The 23,731-nt window shown below is 39.9% G+C and overlaps 1 protein-coding gene across 6 annotated transcripts in view; it reads left to right on the plus strand.

The window, feature by feature from the left end:
- Positions 1 to 23,698, plus strand: part of MIER1 (MIER1 transcriptional regulator) — a 37,192-nt gene extending 13,494 nt beyond the window's left edge. For 3 of the 6 annotated variants that reach the window (XM_068406422.1, XM_068406423.1, XM_068406418.1), the window contains 12 exons: positions 2,333 to 2,357; positions 3,927 to 4,072; positions 9,264 to 9,431; positions 11,851 to 11,983; positions 14,296 to 14,360; positions 14,684 to 14,756; positions 16,532 to 16,683; positions 17,556 to 17,637; positions 19,140 to 19,234; positions 19,730 to 19,857; positions 21,479 to 21,618; positions 22,432 to 23,698. In XM_068406422.1, coding sequence (XP_068262523.1) covers positions 3,974 to 4,072; positions 9,264 to 9,431; positions 11,851 to 11,983; positions 14,296 to 14,360; positions 14,684 to 14,756; positions 16,532 to 16,683; positions 17,556 to 17,637; positions 19,140 to 19,234; positions 19,730 to 19,857; positions 21,479 to 21,618; positions 22,432 to 22,760 — 1,464 coding nt within the window. In that variant the 5' untranslated portion in view covers positions 2,333 to 2,357; positions 3,927 to 3,973 and the 3' untranslated portion in view covers positions 22,761 to 23,698. The remainder of the gene's footprint in view (positions 1 to 2,332; positions 2,358 to 3,926; positions 4,073 to 9,263; positions 9,432 to 11,850; positions 11,984 to 14,295; positions 14,361 to 14,683; positions 14,757 to 16,531; positions 16,684 to 17,555; positions 17,638 to 19,139; positions 19,235 to 19,729; positions 19,858 to 21,478; positions 21,619 to 22,431) is intronic. The other 3 variants (XM_068406419.1, XM_068406421.1, XM_068406424.1) reach the window with 3 other exon arrangements.
- The last annotated feature ends 33 nt before the right edge of the window (positions 23,699 to 23,731 follow it).

Genomic DNA, 23,731 nt, shown 5'->3' on the forward strand with positions numbered 1-23,731 from the left:
CTTTTGCTGGATTGTTCAGTTAATACGAGCAGTTCAGCTTTGGTTGTCTTTCTGTTGGGCCCTCTTCGGGTGACAAAGGTTCTTCTCGCTGCTGCTGGTGGCTATCATCTGCATTTGCCATCCTCATTTCTTTCATATTTGTTATGAGAGAATTATTAAGGAAGACTTAGCCTTTATTTTAAAACTTTCTAAGATACTTCTTAGTGATGTTTGTCTTTCCCTTCGTTTTCCCTTGCACTGCACACGTGGTATTGTCTACCTTACTCTCAGCATCGCCTGCCAGAAATAGTCACTTTGAATTTGTTTGATTTCCCACCTGTGATCGCTGCAATGAATACACTGAGACTTCCTTAATTTACACTAATAATTGTGTGTTACCTATTAGGCATTACCCGGTTCTGCAAGTTTATCAGACAAACAAAACATACCCAATGGAGATCAGTGTTGCTGGCTGGTTTTGATATTCAACTTCAGCTCAGGATATCACAGAATCCCAGAATCAATGAGGTTGGAAGAGATCATCGAGTCCAACCATTGCCCTGACACCACCATGGCAACTAGACCAGGGCACTAAGTGCCATGGCCAGTCTTTTCTTAAACCCCTCCAGAGATGGGGACTCCACCACCTCCCTGGGCAGCCCCTTCCAATGGCTAATGACCCTTGCTGAGAAGAAATTGTATGTTGTAGACTCTCGTAAAATGTAGGCAGACATGTAAGTGCATTTTCGTCATTGATTCCTAAGAAGGTGAGTTTCTTCTCACTTTGAAGAGCTGCTCGTAAAAAATTCTATGTAATTATAAAGTTCTTTTATAAATTTTAGTTTTTGATTTGCTGCATAGCTAGGCCGGGTGTTTTGGGTGGAAGTGGCTTAGGAGATGAAGGTGCTTGGCCTTAGGAGATGGAAGTCAAGGAGCAGGAAAATGCTTTAGAAAATCTTGGAATAATAGTACAAGTTTTTACTTGAGTTTAAATTTACCAGTTTCTAACATAATAACTTTTAATCTTGCATATAATTCTGGGTGTACAGATTTTGGAGTTCTAGTAGGAGGACTATCTAGATCCAGTATTACACATACAAGTATCCATCGTGAATGTGCAAATTGAAGTTTTCCAGATTATTTCTTGGCCAAATGCAGGCAGTTTTTCATGAAGACAATATTGTATATTATATAGTATAAAATATCCATGATAGCAAACAATATCTCCATTTCCAGAAGGTGGCAGGGAAAGGGGTACTGCAGCTCTCTGAAGGAAAAATCAGTCTTCCTGACTGAAAAAAACCACTTCATTAGGTCTGTTCCTGAAAATAGTTGAAACATTTGCTTGAATTTTCAAAACAAATGAGGCTTGCATGTCTGACATGCAAATTTCATCCCAGGAGGTTCAAGATTGGCAAAGTTGTAAGCAAGGGAAAGCTGAATTTTTATGAAAGAAGACATTTGTTCTGATAATAAATGTAAGGTTACCAAATAGGGTAGGCCAAAGGATGTCTCTGTTGCATAAAGATTGTTGTGGAAGTCCCTTTTATTTCTGCATTTCTAAAAATATGTTTGTTTTGTAGTCAGTGATCATATTAATTTGTGATATAAATGTACTTGGGAAGAAAGTCTGGCTTGCAAAATAATTTTTGTGGGTTTTTTTTGGGTTAGAGCTTAAGATTAAATTGCTTTTTCCTTCTGTTCTGTGAGGAGTTCTCATTGTGATTTGTGATTACCCCATAAAACTGTGTACCTTAATTTAAATAGAACAGGGAATAGAAGAATAATTCCTCTTAAACTGTGCTTCCACTGTCTGTGTAACCTGGCTCATACCTTCATTGTGGAAAAGGGGATTTAGTGCATGGCGTTAAATCAGAGCTGGATCTGTTCAAAACTAATCTATCACTACTGGTAGTTTTGTTTTGTGTCAGTGTAAGGGAAGAATTGGAAATGAGCAGATAGAGATGGAGAGAAAATAGCATCGCCCCATCTGGCGATAGCACCGACATACGCCGTGCGAAGCTAGCTGTGGAATTGTAATGCTATTTTCAGAATTATTTGTTTTGCTTTATTTTATCCCTTCATCGACTCAAATATCGCATCACAAAATGGGCAGTTCTTCCAAGCATTCTTGCTGAAATAGTGCAGCAATGTTGATACCTAAAGGAGATGAATGAATACTATATGAATACATAAATGAATACTCCTTACCTTGAATCGCTTCAGCGTGTTTGTGGTGCTTTATTTGTAAATATGTTATTTGCAGGGGCGTGCTTTGTAGCAGATGAATTATTGAATTGAGTTTGTACAGGTTCAACATAGAAAAAATAATTTCCTGTGTTTTCTTTTTTAGCCTTCTGTTGAGTCTTCAAGCCCAGGTAAATATTTTTAATATTTCCTAAACTTGTGAGGGAAGAGGGCACCCTTGAAAAATTCTTTTTGCTGGTCTCTTCCACTTAGTAATCTAAGGATATAATTAATGAATAGGTTGGTGGCACTACTGGTTTGAGTAGTCACTGCTTTCTTCCAGTCTGTACCAGCAGTAGTTTCTAAATAGTAAAATCCGCTGGGGAAAGAGGATTCTTGTCTTTGCAAAAGCTCCACAAACACGTGTTTGGGGATGCTGGCGGCCTAAGGAGCACGATGTGAGCGAGTGCTGGGGGCATGGAAGAGATGGTCACCGTCCCTTGGGCATGGCCCTTGGGCACTGTCCCTTGGCCATGGCCCTTGGGCATGGCCACCCGCTGGTGTCAAAAGTTAAGGCACTGTGTGCTCTCAGTTAACAGATATACTACCGCTGTATGGTTTTATGCACAACAGCATCAAGAACAAAAGCAGCAAGAAAAGCAGTATTTTTTTTTTTTACCTCATTGGATTACTAAAAACGAGGGGTTTCATGACTTCTGTTTTTAAAGCTGGTTATTTTCTGATATTCCGGTATCCCAGAGCTACTGGCTATCTAGTAATCAGCCTAAGTGTAAATTATGAATATCTGGGGTTTTTTTTTGTTCACTTTGGTACCACTGTACTTAGTGTTATTTATTTCCAAGGTTTTTGGCAGCCTACTAGTGGAAAAGCTTTCCAGTAGCTACTTCAGCTGGACTGCCGTTGTCTCTTGAGCTCTTATTTCTTTCAGAGAAACAATCAATTGCTTTAACACTTCAGACGACAAAGTGCAGGTAACCCTTAGAGTCAACCCCTTCCTCTTGCACCCTTAGCATGGGTACACTCTTTTGGAAAATGAAATTTAAATTGTCCATGGAGACGAGTGGAAAAACATTAGCAGGGTTAGAATTAGAAATCAAGTATTGCTGAATTACATAAAAATGCTGCATCTGCCAGGCCATTCATCCATTCGTTTATTTTTCATTGTCATAAAATATAACCAGGCTTCTTTACAAAGAACTGTGAAACAACTGCATGGGGAAAAATAACTAAGGATTCTGCATCATAAATAAAATCTGCGTAACTCTGAAGCTGACTTTACGTTTAAATCTTGGAAAAGTCATTAGGCTGTCTTTGTAGTTGTAAACAAGAAAGCTTTAAGGAAACATCTGCCCTGAGTTTATGTTTTATGATTATTTCTACTCCCAGTAGAACTCTTGACTCAGACAGGTTTTATGGTTATTTAGGAATTAAGTCTTCAAAACCTGAACACTTTACAGACATTTAACTAGGGGCCTGATGTCCGGATCTGTAGTACTTTGAGAACTGGCTGGTTAAACAGTATCTCCTGGTTCTTTTTCCCATGATCTCTACCCAAAAGACAGCTTTCACTGTCCTCTGAATAATGAGATTGGCTTTCCCTAAGATAAATGGTTGAGGGATTTTGAAGATATTTTAATTTCTGAGTATAATTTGAGTAGTAAAATGTCACCAAAATAAAAAATTAAACTCTATGAGGCCATGATCTAACTAAAAACATTCTTTAAAATGTTTTCTATCAGGAGGTTCAGCAACATCTGATGACCATGAATTTGATCCATCAGCTGATATGCTGGTGCATGACTTTGATGATGAACGGACATTAGAAGAGGAGGAAATGATGGAAGGAGAAACAAACTTCAGTTCTGAAATAGAGGATCTTAACAGGGTAGGTAGCCTTAAGTAGTCATAAACCATAACCACAGCCCACAGTCTCACACAAAACATATGCAGTTTTTTTCCCTTCTGTTCCAGATTAAAAAAAAAACACCCCTAAAACACTAATAGGCAAATAATATAGAGGGGGGAAAGGGGCTGAGCTAAATTTCCAGTTCTCAAAAGTTGGGAGAAGGAAACTGGTACATAAATACTTAATAATGTATAACGCTGTGCTTGTTTAGTTGCTTTTTGCATCTATGTGATGGTCTAGGATTTGCATTTTAGAGCTCATATAAACTAAAGTACGCTCTGACTAAACTTGTATACTCCAGTGTTATTTTCTAAAGGACTTGCACTTGATTAGTGCATATAGACTTTGATTTTTTTAAAAATCCCATAAATTTACATTTCTTTTGCATTTTTATACCACCATTGGTATAATATTTTAGTGAGGCATCCAGGAGTATCTTCATTTTTAAGGCAGAGGAAATGGAGATGCTGATGAAATGATTGGCTCAAAGCAAAGAGCTGTTAGCAGAGCTGGGATCAGAGCTCACCAGTATTGTTAAGAGTGATAAATAAATCTTAAAATGTGTATCTATCTTCTGAAATAATTGCCTATAAGATTTATTTGGCATTTTGAGGTTATGCTGTCACTTATGTATTGTCTTAAATTACTTCTCAGGCAGGAATAATATTCTTAAATTAAAAACTAGGTTCATTATAAATGCAAAGTAATTTAGAAACTGTCTGTGGCCTCACTGGCTGAAAAGGCTTCCAGAACAGATCATTAATGATTCTCAGATGCATATTCGATGTACAAATCCTATTTAGTATAAGTAATTATGCCAATATGACTTTAAATTAATTTAGTGCATTTAATCTCCATTTCGGGTGTAAACGATAATTTCTTTCTGGTAATTTCAGGTTTGATAATAAATGGTAAACATAAAGATAAATAAATAGTTTGTGAATCTAAATATGCTTCATCTAGATTAAATGAGAAACAGAGCTCCATATGTATGTCATGTGGTTTTTAAGTTGAAAATATGTTTTTTCCCTCCTCATATTTTGTGACGAGTCAACATCTGGTTGTGTAATTCTGTCACCACATTACAATGCTTCGTTTCTAACCATCAGTTGATTCCCTCATATTGTGCTTGTCGGGGCTGCAAGTTTATAATTTCTCCATGTGTCAGCTCTTTTGTGAGCAGGACGGTGAGCAGTGGTGTAACTTACTCACATCGCTCCGTGTGGTGCTCTCTGCAGGATGATTTCACAGACTGGCAGAGTCTCACGGGCAGTTTGGACACTGAGTTTCAGGTGCTTCTGTGCCAGCAGGATCTTGCCAGAGACCTGTGGCTACTTCCAGTCATGGGATAGCAGCCCACCAGCCTGGGATAGCAGGCTGCACAGCAAGACTTACTTCTAACTATTTTTTTTTAGTCGTGGGTGATAGGCGATCTAAATCTCAAAACTATTGTCAAGACAACTGTGTCCTGTCTTCTTTCCCTTGACATTTACACGTATTATTTCAGATTTCCCCCAGGCTGTGAACGTGCCTGATGATTTACTAGTTCAGCTCCTTCAGAGACGAGGTAGCAGTCAGGTTTTGAAAAGCATTTTTTGAACCTTCATGGTTTTACTCCTGACTGTCAGAAAAATTACACCTTCCTCTGAGGGAGAGGATCTTTTCTACTCATTGACTGAAACTCTGGTGAATCTGTAATGTGTTAGTACTTGAGGTTGAGCAGCATCCTGCGTTCATCTGTGCGAGGACGTGTATACCTTGTGTCTAAATGTCTGAGTCTAGAGACCTGAAGTCACCCTTTATGCTGCTCTAGTTTAGGAAAAAATACAGTTCCCTGAGAGCAGAGAAGTACATGAAGGGATTCAGAAGTATTCCATTTGGTGGTTCTCAGTGATATTTCTTGGAAGGTAAGCGTTTTTCTTGGGCAGGAAAGCTGTCTGTGAGGTGGTGCAGCAGACTACCCTTGATCATACCCAGACACGTATTCAGTTATACTATTTTCCTGTGTAGGAGCATCTCTACCAGCTGTGACCAAAGTCCTGGCCAACCAGTATTCCTTCTCCAGCAGCCCGAGAGAGCGCTCAGGAAGGTGTGCCTGCCATGAGGCACATCTCTCCGTTCTGGGCACACGCTGACGCTGCAGTTTTCCAAAATGCATAATTTTGGCAGCATAATTTTGGCAGGAGGTAACTGCATTCACACTCTGCTTGGAAATAATGAATGACCAGGCCCCAGCAAGTCACAGAAACTCAACGTCCTCCTGCTCTTAGCTGAGCTGACTGTACAGAGCATCAGCTGGAGGGAGTGTACGTGGAGGATTTGGCGAGCGTGAGGCCAATTCCTTCACCTCTGTGGGCAGAGCCCTACTGGGTGGTGTGTGCCGGCTTCTGGGTGCCTCTAGGAAGTGGTGAGCATTGCCAGGGTGCTGTGCTTGGTGCCTCCCTGCATTACTTACAGATTTTTAAGCTTTTGACTCCCTTTGTTGTTCCATGTGATTACACTTGGTTTCTCCTTTTGGGGTCCCCCTTTTCAGGGAGGGCTCATGGGTTTTCTTAGGGTTGTGCACCAGCATCCTCTTGTCTTTAAATGGGAGAACCGTACGTGGAAGCACGCAAATACTCTTCCAGCCTCTAGCAGGGTGCAGTTCGGGCACGTATGAAAAAGATACTCTCTCTTTGCCTGTAATGCCTGTCATCCTTATTTTTTCTCCTCCTGTGGATTTGTCCATTTTATTTTTAACCTCTGTAAACTGTGTGTCCACGAAGCATGTGGCAATGTTGTGCAGTTCATTTAGTGTGAGAAACGTGTCTGATTTTTCAGACCTATTCTGTGTTCATTGCCGTGATTGCCCCTGAGCTCTTCAATTAGAAGAGTGTACAGTCGTTTGTATTTGCATTCTCTGTGCTACTACATCACTCCCTCTCACCTCTACTCCAGACGCACGAGCTATAATTCATTTCTTGTCGTTAAACATCTTCCACATAAGACATTTCTGTGTCTTTGATAAGACTTGTTACTTTTTTAACCTTTCCTACTTTTGTGATTTCCTGAAACAACACAGAAATCATGATTTGTATTTATCTTGGAGAGCTGCTGACCCTTGGGGCTTTTTGAATTGTAATGGACTATTTGAAGAGGCTCTACCTAAGAAAAATGTTGTAAATACAATACCACGTTCCTAGGTAACATGCCTGTTCACACATACCTACGAATTGTAGCAAGTTCTTTTTAATTCTCAGCCTGTATCTGCAAATGGGATGGTGGTGAGGAGTGCTTAATAAAAGTATATTACTTTCCAAAATGTACTGGAGAACATTGGTTTGGATCATTATGAACAGGATTTTTCTGACAGCTGTGCTGTCAGGTTTTAATTAAGATCCCAGTCCTGTCATGTTGCCTGTGTCCATAAAATAGTAATTCCCCACTTCTAAGAGTTCTTTCCGTGAAGTGGTATGATAGGGACCAGAGTCAAGAGGGAAGGTGAGGACATTTAGGTCCACATGGTCTGCACCCACTGTGCATGTAGCTTAATCAAAGAGTAGACCAATGAGTGGCACAATGGCTTCATTCTTTGAAGTAAAAGAAAATAAAATCCACAGACAATGAGAATTGGTAACCCCTGTGTTACTCTTGTTTTACACAGCAGAACTAACTACACTTGCCTTTTGTAATTAGTATTGTTAGTATGTTTCCAGACACTAGAGATGCGTTGATCAGTGAAGGCCCTTAGGAAAGCAGTTCATTGGAGGAAGTCTAAGGTCAGCCAATCACTAAAAAAAATCTGATTATCAGCCAAGATGCACATTATGCACTAAGAAGAAATATTCAGAGCAGGCAGACACCTCTAAATAATAAACAAAGGATTGTCCTTGTGAGAGAGAATTTTAAAACGCTCTCTGAAAGTTTCTGCTCTGAAGAATCTCACAAGGGTTGCCATATACTGCCCCTGAAGGCTGGATACGGAGGTATTAAAAGCAATGAAGTAATTTGCAGACCTGGCAATTAATCATTTTTATTAATTAAAGTGAATGCAATTAGTAAGAGTTCGGGAGCCACTAAATTTGAGAACCGACTGTATCGTTTGAAATGTCTCTTCAGAGCGGGCCAGAATTCTAAATATAAAGATTTTTAAAGATATTTTGGCAGGTTTGCTTCCAGCTGGGGATGGTTTTGTATACAACTAGCTTAAAATGTATATAAATATGTAAACATTGCTACCATCTTTACCTGGATATCAGGTGATCCTGGATATAAGGTGATCCCTCACCCCCATCCAACCTCTCATTTTTTGTTTTGCCCAGAAGGGGGAGAGGCACAGAGAGACAGAGGTGCATTTTTGCTGTGATTCTGTATTCAAAGCCAGGGTTGCAGAACTGTGCAGAACTGTCCCTGTAGTACAACTCCCCAAATGAAGATTAAACTCCATGTTCAAGCCAGGTACTGCAAGTTCTGGTCCTTATTCTGCTGAATTTTGCCATGGTCCAGTTGACATGGTGGTGTCAGGGCAATGGTTGGACTTGATGAGCCCAGAGGGCTCTTCCAACCTCAGTGATTCTGTGAATTCTTGCAAAAATCGCTGCCTTGCACTAGGACAAGCAGCTGCCTGCAAAAACTGTTGATACCTTAGCTGTCTGTCTGAAGCAGTTGCTGCAAGACTCATTTTATCTGTTTTTTCTAAAAATATGTACAAAATATTACGATTTTTTTCAGGTAGTTTTTGGGTGGTAAAGGGAATACCAATATATATTGCAATAAGGAGTGTGTTTGCTCTGTGTACTGAAGGGTGTGATGTAACCAAACATTGCAGTGCTTGTGTGTTGGTCAAATAGTAGTAGACAAGTACTAAGGGAGGGGTAGGGCATCCAGCCCTTTGGTGGCCTTTTCATGAGCTTTGTGTCCCCTTTCAGAGATGGTGGTATGTGAGGTCTGCTGGAAATTTATAAAGCATTAGGAAATAGTTCTACTGCATAAAAAACCACATTTTTCTTAGGAGCTGAAACTTCTATTTTTGACTGTGCATTCACTGTGGAGTGGTCCTTGTTAGTACACCTGATCATCACCTGTCTGGTCTTGCTGTTACGTTTCCAGTGCACACCTTTATGCTGTAGAGCAGATGTGGGATGTGAAATATTTCTGTTAAAGTCTCAAACTCTGTTTGGATGTTTATCAGGAAAGCGATATGCCAATCCAGGAGCTACTTAGCCGTTACGGCTATGATGGTACCATTCCACTCCAAGAAGATGATGATGATGATGAAGATGAAGAAGAAGAGGAGGAGGGAGAAGATGATGATGATGTTGATAATGATGACAACAGTGGCTGTAGTGGTGAAAACAAAGTAAGTGTTTACACTAATTTGCAACTGATTTTCATACAGCCATTCTGTACTAGACAACCACTCAAGATACCAGATCATGGCAGAAGTAATTCATAATGGATTGAGAGCAACCCTGAGGAGAAGGACTTGGGGGTGATGGTTGACAAGAAGCTCACCATGAGCCGACAATGTGCGCTTGCAGCCCAGAAAGCCAACGGTGTCCTGGGCTGCATCCCCAGCAGCGTGGCCAGCAGGGCGAGGGAGGGGATTCTGCCCCTCTGCTCCGCTCTCGGGAGACCCCCCCTGCAGTGCTGCGTCCAGCTCTGGGGCCCCAACATGAGAAGGACACGGAGCTGTTGGAGCGAGTCCAGAGGAGGCCACGAAGATGCTCAGGGGGCTGGAGCCCCTCTGCTATGGAGACAGGCTGAGAGAGCTGGGGCTGTTCAGCCTGGAGAAGAGAAGGCTCCGGGGAGACCTTCTAGCACCTTCCAGTGCCTGAAGGGGCTACAGGAAAGCAGGAGAGGGGCTTTTTACAAGGGCATGGAGTGACAGGACGAGGGGGAATGGTTTTAAACTGAAAGAGGGGAGATTGAGATGAGATCTTAGGAAGCAATCCTTTGCTGTGAGGGTGGTGAGACCCTGGCCCAGGTTGCCCAGAGAAGCTGTGGCTGCCCCCTCCCTGGCAGTGTTCAAGGCCAGGTTGGATGGGGCTTGGAGCAACCTGGTCTGGTGGAAGGTGTCCCTGCCCATGGCAGGGGGTTGGAACTAGATGGTCTTTAAGGTCCCTTCCAACCCAAACCAGTCTGTGATTCTATGATGATAATATAGTTGATTTCAGATGCTTTGTCTACTGGACTCTAATGTTTATTCTTAATTACCCATCTGTATTCCTCTTCATTGCTCTTAATTTCATCTGTATCATTCCAAACTGTGGCTGCAGCAAATTAGGGCACATGTATCTGTATAGCATCACGTAAGAAGGGATTGTAATTGTCCTTCAGAAATAGTCTGACTTCAAAACTGAAGTTGTAAATGCCTGAAGGCACCTGTATAGATACAGCTGAATACTTGTTTCAAGATGAAAAGCTGGTCTGCTGAAACTGAACAGTGAATTGTGGAATTGAATTAAATATGTCTCTCAGGACTGGAGATGGCTGCAAGTTTTCTAGCTTTAGCATTTTAAATTGTATTTTTTCAGTGTGGCAGCCCTGGTTGTACTTAAATTGTTAACTGAATCTAATGCTTCAAATATCCTTGCAAAATGTATAGTTTTGAACTTGGCATCTTTAAAATCCTGTTCTGTGTGCTCTTAAAATAAATTTTCTGATTTTAGAAGAGTCTTTTCTACTTGTGTGTGTCATACATATTTGTAATAAACTGTCCTGCCACGGGCACAGCTGTAACTTCTCCGTTACTGGTGGCATTCAGAGCTGTATCCTGAATTCCATTAAAATATGAAGCCCTTTGTATTGTCAGTAACAAAAAAGCTTCGGCATTAATGGAAGTTGCATTACCTAATCTGAGAGAGGCAGTAAAATACATCTGTGGGGGTGGAATGATTTTATACATCATTCAAGCTTTCTCTGCAAGTGCTCATCTTTCTGCAGCTTATTTAGCTATACTGCACTTAGCTATTTTCTATTTTTAATCTTCTTTAAGCTGCACATGTGCTAATGCTCTTGTTGCTGGTAAAGGTACACATAAACATGGGCTGTAGCTAATGCTTCTGTTAGAACTAACACGGAGGAGTGCTTACAACAGTCATCAAACACAAAAGATATTGAAAACAGAAAACACTAATATATTTTTTTAACCATTATCATTTTAATTTTCCTTAATTGTAATAATTCCCACAGTTGTGGTTTATCTCCTAATAAAGAAACTTGTTCTAATTTTTCATCCTTTAATGACTTGAGGTATATTCTCGAGTCTACTGCTGTGCTGTTCCTGTGGGGTTGAACCACACTATTGACATTAATTTTGATGGAAGGTACCATTTTCATTTGATTGAGAAAAATGTAGGCAGCAAATAATAACTCCCCTTTTTTATGGAAAATTCATAAGGGTTTTAAAGACCAAAGTAAAATTTAAAGCTAAATGAAATTAAATGAAAACCACAAGGCTTTTCTTGACTGATTTAAAAACCTAGGCGTGATATTTCATTGTGGTTCATATTTCTGATTTGTATGTTGGAGTCTGAGTGTTAAATTGATCTGCTTAAAATCCTTGTCAATAAATAATACGATGTGTTTACACATTTGTTGTAGCTCAGTCTGGACAGGCCACAATCTGTACAGTCACTTCAAGTCAGACATATTCCTGATATATTTTTTTATATATTGATTTGATATATCGGCAATTTTGGAAAAAAATATTGCCAAAATAGTGTTTCTCACATACAAGGGATAGCTGATCTCCTGTTTGCTTTTTCATATTTAAGGAGGAGACCATAAAAGATTCATCAGGTCAGGAAGATGAGACACAGTCATCTAATGACGACCCAGCACCATCTGTTGCTTCTCAAGATCCACAGGAGATAATTCGCCCTCGTCGATGTAAATATTTTGATACAAGTATGTACAGTTTAGTACTAAGCACAGCAGGCTCACTATGATTGACCTTTGGTTGAGAACAGCTCCAGTTAACAGAGGATTCTCTTCCTGAAATATGCCTGATGATACCTATAAACGTTTGTTCTCTTCCATGACGCTGCTCTTGATTATCCTTATGCTCAAAATAATAAGCAATAAAAAAGCCCTAGTTTTAGCTGAATGCTAAATCTCTGCAGATAAGGGAGGCTGTGTGAGGACAGTAGATATTCTCTTCTTAAAAGAAAGGATTACATTTGTGGAAAAATTTAAATTGCTGCAGTTTTGACAAAGCAGGCTCCCAGGCAGTGTAAATCCTTTCATGACTGCTCTGAGTGTTGTAACAGCCCAGTTTATGATCCTGCAGACTGGTTTGTATGGATGTGCCCTTCAGGAAAATGTTCTTGGGCATGGAGTCCAGGGGCAGTAAATGCCTGTTTAGTATGGTATTGCCTTACCATCGTAGTTCCAGCTGCCAGTTCACACTAAGGATGTAGGTAAAAATATTTGCAAGTAGGAAATGCTCTGTCCCAGCTAGATAATTGCTGCACAGCACGTGATGATCACAGAATCTCAGAATTACAGAATCAACCAGGTTGGAAGAGCCCTCTGGGATCATCAAGTCCAACCATTGCCCTGACACCACCATGGCAACTAGACCAGGGCACTAAGTGCCATGTCCAGCCTTTTCTTAAACCCCTCCAGAGATGGTGACTCCACCACCTCCCTGGGCAGCCCCTTCCAATGGCTAATGACCCTTGCTGAGAAGAAATGCTTCCTAATGTCCAACCTGAACCTCCCCTGGCCAAGCTTGAGGCTGTGTCCTCTTGTCCTATCGCTAGTTGCCTGGGAGAAGAGGCCGACTCCCACTCCACTACAACCTCCCTTCAGGTAGTAGTAGACTGCACTAAGGTCACCTCTGGTGACCTTATTGATCGTGGCAAGGCCCGGTGACACCGGTTTATGTCCTCATTCAAAGAAGGTGAGAGTCCAGCTGAAGGAACAAGTAGAATCAGAAGTTTACTAGAAGCAGAACCCCAGATTTCTTCCAGAGTGCTGATACAGAATATAAAAGCAGTGAAAGCTGAAAAAGGGCAGTAGATTGTTAAACCTGAAATAATGAAGCAAGAGATAACGCTGAAGAAAACTTGCTTCAAAAATTCCACCTTTGATACTGGTGCCACCATTGTGGACTGATTATTTTCCCTCTTGTTTTGTTTAAAAATTGGTTTTACATCTGAGGCTGTTGACATAGTGTTTATGTAGCTGTCCCTTTAGAAAACTCATTTCTGTGGCAATCTTAATGGGATCTGAACCTTTTAGTATTATCAGCAGGGCCATTGGGCCAACAGATATTTTACCTTTTGATGGAAGTGACTGTCACCGATGTTTGAATTCCTCCTGTTCTGTGTTTTAACAAACAATAGCTAAAGCAAAGGTTCCTTATGATGCCTTATACTTGATACTTATTAGCCATGGCACTGTAGAAATGCCATTTTCTAATCTGTAGTTTTATTTTAATCCAAAAATGCCAAGGAACCTCAACATGTAGCTGCTCAGGGGATTGCAAGTATCTTAAATGAACTGTATTTTTTAAACATAGCATTAGCATAATTGCTATTAGGTTTGAGGTTTTTTACAACGTTCAGCTGTATATAGAATGTAATTTAATGTACAAATAATTTTAGTGCTGATATTGTCACATACACCAGATATTGCAGTTGCTTTCAGTACATTGTGAAAGGCAACTACCCTATAGCATAAAGAGCTTAAAATTTTTGTCAGTCCTTATCCGAAATAATCTATTTTAAATGCTGCTGGGCATCTCTGAGCAGTACATCCAAGCCTCCTAAATCCCAGTAAGGCTGAGAAAAGCACACTTGCAGATTTCTCCCACCTTGTGCTGTCGTCTATAGCTGCTGTAAGGGAAGAAGAACAGCAGTGACTAAGCTGGGAGCTCATTGAAAATGGTGTTGAAACCCACATGTGGATGCTGAACATCCACTAAAAATATTTTCAGAAAGTAACTGTTTATAGTAAATTTGGATGTGGATCATCTCAACTGCTTCAAAGCTGGGTGAGGGAAAGCAAATTTTAATTAGGTAGTAGGGAAATTGATGAATGTATTCATTTGTGCCTTAACTTTTCAGAGCCTGTGGTGTATCTTAATCCATTCTAAATGTGAACGTGGGGTGGGTCATTTTTTAAAGCTGTCAGTATTTGCTGGAGGCTGGCGTTGGCGTCCACGGGCCCCATCACAGCTCAATTTGGGTAAATGTTTGAACGATTTCTTGTAGATAGTGAAATAGAAGAGGAATCGGAAGAAGATGAAGATTATATTCCCTCAGAAGACTGGAAAAAGGTAAATACTAAGTGCTGTTAAAAAAGCCTGCATTTCATGAATAATGATTTGATCTGTTACCTAGTAACTCTGAGCTCTATAGATCACCCAAATCCTCTCCAGCTTTTCCCCATAAATATAAGAATTTTGATAGTAAGAAGTGTTAAAGACCTCCCCAAACAGTCAAAACCCCATTTCCATATAGTGCCCGTTAACTGTATTTTTAGATTTTGAACAATGGAAGTTTTAAGGGGTAAAAAAAGATGTGGTCATTGTCTTGTTTGCTAAGAAAAAACATCACGGCTGTGGTTGCTTAACTTCTTGTTTCTGTTATTTCCAAACAGGAAATCATGGTGGGCTCGATGTTTCAAGCTGAAATTCCAGCTGGCATATGCAAATACAAAGAGAATGAAAAAGGTGAGACTCAGCTCTATTACTTATTGCTGTGTTTCAGATTATTTTCCAATGGGCAGAAATAAAAGATGTGATTGATGTCATGTGTCTTGCAAAATAAAAGAGCTCCTTCAAGTGAAAAATAGAGCCATCATCTCAAACTAGAGTTCATCCTGTACTTCACCATCAGAGCCTGAGTCTTGGAAGGGGAAAAGGAAGATTATATTGCTGGCCTGTTGTCTGTTGAACCCTTGTATTCCAATTTGGTAAAGGTACTCAAGCTTTCTGTGTAGCTTGTGTTAACCTCTTCACCTATGTGTAAAACAAAATAGATAATAAAGAAATTGTGTTGCTGGAATTGGGTTAACACGTTAAAAGAGGCAAAATGGTACCAGCAGCTTTGGTGGTCACGTTTTATAACTCTTCAGTCAGTGTTAAAGGACCTTTTGTTCTACTTTTGGGGTTTTTTTCCCCAAGAACTTTTTCCCCATCACAAGCAGAGCCTTGGGCTGTGTGCTGTCAATATGATCAAGGCAGGAAGGGTAGACTCAGTTTAAACCCAGCTGTGAGGTTAAAAGAAGCGAATTTTCCTGCTCATTCAGCCCATTACTAAGAGTTTGTTTACGCTGCAGTCAGTTTGAGACGGTGGCTCTTGTACTTTTATGTAAGTTAGTTTTAGAAATTTAGAAATTAGAAAACATCTGCTTTTTAGCTGTGATGAAGTTGCTCTTTGCACCCTTCCCTCTTCTGTCTGAAAATAGAGCTTGAACTCTGTATTTGCCCTAGATGCAGTAAATCCTGCCTTACTGATCAGTCACCTGCTTTTCCTGGTGTTTACTCAGCTCGAAATGGCTTCTGGCCTCCAATAATAAAAAAAAATACAGCTGCCCTGTGCATTGCAGTAGCCTATATAAAACAGTTTTCCATAGTCTTGCACACTTGCAGAGCAGAGAACCTGCGTCATGGGCAAAAGCCATTGAGGGGGAAAGTTAAATTTTCACTAATCATGCTAGGGCTATTCTGGTTTTATATACCAGTGGGGTTTTATATCTTCTGCCACTTGTTTCCTTTCTGCTGTGTTTTGGATGTAACCTTTGACAGGACTCCAGCTGGAATACTAATGAGGCTGAAAAAATTGAAAAATAAATGTCTGAGACTACGTATTTAGTACTTTCATGTGCATATCCCATCATCTTAGTTGTTCTGTAATGAAGGGGAAATTCTAATTGTAAAATTCCCAAACACTAAGAGAGCTAGTCCTTTCATATCCTGTAAGCAAAAGCACAAAAATGCTCGAACTCTCTTAAGAAGAACCACATTGCTTTTCAGAATACGTTCTGACATGCTGTTGTGAGGAAAGAACGACCATGTAATCTACACTAATCTAATTACAGTGGACTGGCTCTCTGGGAAGTGTGCCTGGAGACCAAATGGGCTGCACTGGTATTTTAATCATGTAGGTTCTTCAAAATAAAAATGAGAGATAATTCAGAGGATTATATCATTTGGCCATGTTCCTCCCATTAATTGCAGTTTACTGTGGCTTCCCTGCTCTGAAAGCTCATGCAAAAGCTCTGAAAAAAACAGAGATTTGGGAGTATTAAAATTCAGCAATTTTTACCTGAATGATTTTGTTTTAGTCAGTATTTCTTGAAAGTAGTAGGAGGGTCTTAGCAAAATTTCTTTTCAGGAGGTGCTCTAATGATCTTCCAAGTTTCATAATTGCTCCCTTTATGAGACAGAATAAACTTCTACATTGTTGTTTTAGCTTGCTTTTCTTTTCCCTGTGGTTAATTCAGTGTATGAAAATGATGACCAGCTGCTGTGGAATCCTGACTTCTTACCAGAAGATAAAGTGATCGAGTTCCTAAATGAAGCATCAAGGCGTACGGGTGATGAGAAAGGCCTAGATGCGATTCCTGAAGGATCACATATCAAAGACAATGAGCAGGTATATAAGAATAATTAGGATTTATAGTTTAATATTACAGATTGAATTATCCCTTCGTTTTATTTTACTCCCAAGAATTAAAATTGTGTTTGAAATAGCTTTATTATTCCTTGAGGAGATAGAAATATGATGGGTTTTTTTACCTCTCAACAAGTGTTAAACCATTAACTTAGGCTTAATGTTTCTTTATGCATCAGTGCAGTGGGTGTTGGTCTCTTCTCCCAGGTAACAAGTGATAAGATGAGAAGAAACAGCCTCAAGTTGTGCCAGAGGAGGTTTAGATTGGATATCAGGAAAAATTTCTTCACCCAAAGGGTTGTCAAGCATTGGACCAGGCTGCCCAGGGCAGTGGTGGAGTCCCCATGCCTGGAGGGATTTAAAAGCCGTGTAGATGTGGTGCTGAGGGACATGGGTTAGTGGTGGGCTTGGCAGTGCTGGGTTAACAGTTGGACTTAATGATCTTGAAGGTCCTTTCCAACCAAACCGGTTTTATGATTCTATGATTATTTTATATATAAATCATTGTGTATGAATGAGTTGTTTCAGTTACAAATTTTTTTTAAAGCTATATAAATGCGTACTTATTTTTTTCTTCATAAAGAAAGCCCCCAACAATTCCAGAAATGTATGCAGTGGATGAAAACATTAAAATGCTTTACCTGGATATATGCTTGGTTATGTAATTAGAGATTTGGAAATTTAAACAGAGGAAATGTGTCTTTGTGCTGTCTTAAAAGTATATTATATTAATTCAAAGAGTTTATTTTTAATCTTTTCTTAATAGGTATTAGTGATTTGCTAAGTGTGCTTCTGTGGCACAACATAAATGGAGTAGTATGTAGAATGCTAAATGTGTCTTTTCATCCTTCCAGGCATTGTATGAACTGGTTAAGTGCAATTTTGATACTGAAGAATCATTACGAAGGCTGAGATTTAATGTAAAAGCAGCCAGAGGTGAGCACACGCTGGAAGTTAAGGTTATATTGTTGAACTCTCATTTTGTTGTCACGCAGGTATTGGGTTTTGCTGTCAGCAGACTGAGCTCTGACTGCAGGTAAACCTTAGGTATCAGTGTCCATTTAAACTCAACCTTCAGTGAATCTCTCACTGTTCTCTGAGAGAATGAAATGAGCAGACGTAGTGTAAGAGGGCGTGTAAATTAACTTCCTGTCAGTAGAACCTGATATTTATATCTGTGACTTTAATAACAAGCTGAAATTTAAAATTACTTCCTGCATTTCTTAGGCATTTTGTTCTTTGTTCTTCCAGACCTTTTCGGTCATCAGTTAATGGAACAAACATGAAATATAAAATTAAATAATTCACAATTGTAAATAAAGGAGAATGAGCATCTAAAGCTTTTATTTAAAAAAGTATAACACTAAAAATCCCCTGACCTTAGTGCAGTCTACAACTACTTGAAGGGAGGTTGTGGTGAAGTGGGAGTTGGCCTCTTCTCCCAGGCAACTAGCGATAGGACAAGAGGACACAGCCTCAAGCTTGGCCAGGGGAGGGTCAGGTTGGACATTAGGAAGCATTTCTTCTCAGCAAGGGTCATTAGCCATTGGAAGGGGCTGCCCAGGGAGGTGGTGGAGTCACCATCTCTGGAGGGGTTTAAGAAAAGCCTGGACATGGCACTTAGTGCCCTGGTCTAGTTGCCATGGTGGTGTCAGGGCAATGGTTGGACTCGATGATCCCAGAGGGCTCTTCCAACCTCATTGATTCTGGGATTCTGTGGAGTTAAAGATACATTTGGAGCCTTAAGCATTTCCTGTTTTGGTATTGATTGTTATGCTCAAAGGAACAAGAACCTAAGAGAAGGCACAAGTTGTTTTCCTTGCACATTGATCTGTTGGTTCTGCTTCAAACCTGTGGCTCCTCCAGAGTTTACTGTGCAAATCACAAGACAAGACTGATCAAATAGAGAAGATTAGTTTGTTCTCCCACTATTTTAAACCTTATTTATTCATGACCTTAAGAATCAATAAGGCCAAATTATATTAAGTTCTTAATGACTGAAGTGGCTGGAAGTTATTAGGGGTTATTCTGGCTTCAGTGTATTCTGGATACCAGCAACCAGTTTGAGTCCACACCATGAACTTCTTCATGCTGTGTCCTGGCTTGAAGGACACCTCCTTCCTATGGGTCTAGGGGCAGAATGGTGAGACCAGGTTTCTAAGCCCTTCCTCTTTCTGTTCCCTAGTTATTTTCCCTGGAGTTACACACCATTTATAACAGTCCCTACTCACTAGCTACTTAAGGCAGCCAATTTCTCACCTACTCACTAGAAGGGAGAATTTTCATTTTTGCACTAGTAAGAGGAGGTGGTTCACATTTAGTCAGCAGATGGTGTAAGAAATTTGAATGCCACGTATGTTTTCTGTCACTTAAGTTTTCTTTTATTGGCCGTATGCTTTTTTGTTAAGTGTTTTCTTTGTTGCACTTCCTTGCTCTAGAAGAATTATCTGTTTGGACCGAAGAAGAATGTAGGAACTTTGAACAAGGACTGAAAGTCTATGGCAAGGATTTTCATGTGATTCAGGCAAATAAGGTAAACACTGATTTTTAAAGTGTGGTTCTCATTTTGGAAAGCAGTGTAATTGTAAATAAATTCTTATCCTCAGTTTACTTCACAAATCAGCATGTTTACTTCTAATATTTACTGCATATATATCCAGATTGGTTTGTCAAAGTGCAGAATCCTCTGTTGCTGTGGCTGTGAGCCCTAAGTTCAGAGAAGTGCAGAAATCCTTCCACGGGAAGGTCTGCCTCCCTAGAGCCTTACTCTGGTCTTGAATAGATTGATGAAGCAGACTTGAATATTCCTCCTGAAGCTGTTGCTCACGATGACTTCAGCATTCTTAGCAACACTATTAAACTTTGCCTTTGAATTTCTGGGCCTCTGAAATTTGGAGTCAATAGTTTCCACTATTTCCTACGTTGTATAAAGCAGCATTGACTTTGAATTTCACGCCTTTTGATTTAAATGGTATCTTTTTTTGCCAAAACTGTATTTAAATTCATCAAAATGGCACATATTTCCTAGGTACGAACAAGATCAGTTGGTGAGTGTGTAGCATTTTATTACATGTGGAAGAAATCAGAGCGTTATGATTTCTTTGCGCAGCAGACCCGGTTTGGAAAGAAGAAATACAATCTTCATCCTGGTGTGACGTAAGATGTGCATTATTTTTATGTGCTTTTACATGTTGGAGCTAAATCTTTATTTTATCCATCTCTAATCTGAAATGGTATGGAAACCGAGGGATTCCATAGGGCAAATTTGCAGCAGGAAAGCAGCCAAGGTGTAAGAAAATACTAGTGTGTATAATGTAATTTTTAAAATACATTTGTTTGGAATAAGGCAAACAATTTGCATTAAACAGCTATTTAATTTAGTTTGTTTTCTGTTTAAATGGTTCACAAATGTAACATTTCTGCAAATATGTGGCATTTTTTAAATGCTTGTTTTACTTTACATGTTTTACACAAAGGAGTTAGTCACTAGTTTCAGGTGGGCTGTGTGGTACATGCTGTAGTATATCTTGAAATGGATTGTTTGGCCAATACAGGACCCTGTACTAGGGCTTTTTTGGGGTGTCTGTAGCTCCTTTCCCCACTCACATCCCTGCTAGGCAAAGAGGGAAGTGTCTGTGCAGAGCTGTGTACTTTCCTCCCTCAAAGCCAACATATTCTTCTGCCCTTCATTCCAATCCCATGATTTTAGTATCCCACTCTTTCCGCTGACGTTCTCCAAGCCTTTTTACTATTATTTTTTCTTCTCATTTATTCCTGGCTTCTCTGTTGAGCCTTCTTTTTAATGTTATTGTTTCTTTAAACGTTTTTAGAACTCTGTGTTGGACCACTGAAGTGAACTTGCAGTGTGACATTAAGTTGCCATCTGTGGCTTTGTAGACTGTTGCAGAGAAGCACCCAGAGCTGCTGGATTTTCTTAACCAGTTCTCAGGGACTGTCAGTCTCCCCCTTTTCTTCCATCTGGGATTGTTTTTCCATTTTTGCCCAAATTAGCAGACATTTTTGGTTGTTAATCACTTAAAACATTATCTGATTCTTTTGCAGTTGGCTGCATATGGTGATCAGAAGAAGTGCCATTAAGGGTTGTACTTGTCTATTCTTGAATGCTTTTGCAGATAGATGTGGGAATTTAGGGTGCAGGAGGAGTTCCAGAACAATTATGTGTGAGGATATGCTGTATCTGGAGTTAATCCAGCCTAATACCATATGTAGAGAAGGGCTTTACCAACCAGCTTTGTTTGTTTAAATCTTTCATAAGAGATTTACTATTAGTGACCTAAATTGTAGGACTGTAATAGATTTCAGATAGGGGAATGTCTTCTCTTTAACTCGAAATTTTTTAATTTGCTTTTAACTTTACCCCTTTTGAGATTGATGTGCACAGAGCTTATTTACTCTAATGGTATGATTGTAAGAGCTTAGTATGAACGTGCCTGAGAGCATCACCTTGAAAACCAGCCCACAACATCCCAGCATACTGAAGGTTCTGCTTGTGCATGATCTTATGGGGCTTAGCATAAGCCCAGGCTGAATTTATACGAGCTGCCTGCAGTGATTGGGCAACAAATATGGAGCTGCTGTGGTCAAACCATGGGAGATCTTAAAGTTACTACCTTGGCAAGCCAAGCCTGTGCGTCTCAAAAGATACAAAATGTGAATTGGTCACACTTGCAGCAGATGTAGGGAATATTGTTGTACAAATAACACCAGTCCTTTACACAGCAAGGGCAATGCTGACTGTGCTCTTCCCGTTGTGTAGAGATTATATGGACCGTCTCCTGGATGAAAGTGAAAGTGCTGCTTCCAGCAGAGCTCCGTCCCCTCCTCCTACGACTTCCAACAGCAGCACCAGCCAGTCTGAAAGGGAAGACAGCACAGCCAGCAACAGCAATCAGAATGGTAAGTGCGTGCCCTGTCCCTCCTAAACAGAGCTGCCAAACGAGAAGGTCAGCTTGCCTCTCTCAAAACAAGTCTATTTTAGTTTTTAAATATTTTCCAAGGTGTTAGCAGCTTTAAGTTAAAAATATTTTTAAGAAAAGCTACGTTTGCATTTAGCCAGTGGGCACATGAAGATAAATCTCCACTAGAATGAAACTTTTAAATGTAAACTGTTACTGTGTTTCCTGTGCTAGTGTAATGTAATACTCACTCTGTGAGGTGTCCTGTGCAGGATATTTAAACCAGCTGAGATGGGAACTGGGCTATCGTGCAGCACACTAGTGTCTCGGGAACACCATTAGCTATTCTTACAGACGTAGGGCATTGAAGGGCAGTTAGGAATGGGAGAAGAGCCAGGGCATGATCACGCATGGAGGAAGAAAACCTCAAAAGCAAGGGCCAGCCAGTCTGAAGGAGCTGAAGTGAAAGCAGCAGCAAGAGGAGGGCAGGAGCTTGGGGGCTGAATCAGATTGTGAAAATGAAGTGGAAGCTACAGAAGCTCCCCAGGTGAGGACAGTCCACCTGCAGCTTGTACAGTTATGGGACTCCAGGACATTTTCTTGGCTGCTCTTGCCTATAAGGGCTCCCATAAATTCTATATGTCTGTCATTTGTATGCAAATAAATCACTCATTCATCACACAGTGAGGATATGGAGAATGGTATTGGCTTTTTAGTTCAATGGGGCTGGTTAGACGTCTGCTTTGTTGAGCTATGACAGGTTGGTCTGATAGTGCTTATGCTTCTGTTCTCTTATGGTATGTCTGTAACGCAGGGCTGTCTGCTAACGGGCCAGCTGAGATGATACCAAATAAAGATGAAGCAAAAATGGAAGGCTTGCATGTAAATGGACCGACCAGCGGCAAGAAAACACCTCACACGGATCTGGATACAAATGGGTATGAAACTGAAAACCTTTCCATTGACCCAAAACTTGCTCATTCTGCTTCAAGAAATGAAAATGATTTTGAAGAAAAAAATGAGAGACCTCTAAAAAGAAGAAGAATTAACAGCAATGGCAAAGAGAGTCCAGGTTCTTCAGAGTTCTTCCAAGAAGCAAACTCACATGGGAAGCTTGAAGAAGTAGAAACTTTGGATGACTGAATACTAGGAGCTGATTTATTCCTTGGAGTAGATTTTGGGTGTCTAAAATTTTCAGGGTTGATGGGTTACCTTACAAAATCCAGTTCTGTGAAACAAATCTGCTGAGATTTTTTTTTTTCCTAATACCTTCTAGTTGGCTCTTTTTTTTTCAGTGCTGCTGAAAAGCAGTAGGAGAATATTCCATTTCTCAGAGCTGGCAACTGTAGTTCTGGGAACTCTTAAGGCTCTTAAAAATAATTTGAGAAACAAATCAGCGAGTTTCTGCAAAAATACTCCCAGCCTAATACATCAAAGAACCTTCTGTGTGTAATAGGCTATTTAAGCATTGTACAAGTGAACAAACCATCCTATTTGAAGCAGGGGGCTGGTTCAAACCGTGCAGGGAGTTAAAATGAAATACAGAATGCCAGGACACGCGCTGGAGCAGGCACAGAGACTTCCACTCATGCTAGCGAGAGAACAGTGTCATCCCATTGTTAAGGAACCCTTATGAATCCTGAAAGTTATGAGCACAACTATTTTTATATATATAGAAGTTTTACAAGGTAAATAAATAAACCAGGTCAGGTTTGTGTATGTAAAATTGTTGACATCAATGATGTCTTTCCATATTCTTTATCTGGGCTAAAGAAATACATTCTGTATTTTTCCAGATTTCTTTGTAGCCTTTGAAAGATTTTTTTACATTACTTATGTCTTGATTGAACTGTCCTTTCTTAAAACAAAAAGCTTGTATAATTTTCTTAACTTGTACAGTTGGTAAACTTTTATGAGAGAATTGATATCCTGAGCCTAATGTCAGCTTCATTTTATTTTGCTGAAGCCTTTTCTAAAAAAAACCCAAAAAAACCCAAACCAATTGACTTAAAAAAAAAATGCTTATTAGTCACCAACATGTTACTTTCTTAGTAAACAAAATCAAGAATGGTTAAAAGTCATTTGAGTTTGAAAACATGATTTTTTCTTCTGTT

The sequence above is a fragment of the Nyctibius grandis genome, chromosome 8 (assembly GCF_013368605.1).
Source record: "Nyctibius grandis isolate bNycGra1 chromosome 8, bNycGra1.pri, whole genome shotgun sequence".
NCBI lineage: Eukaryota > Metazoa > Chordata > Aves > Nyctibiiformes > Nyctibiidae > Nyctibius > Nyctibius grandis.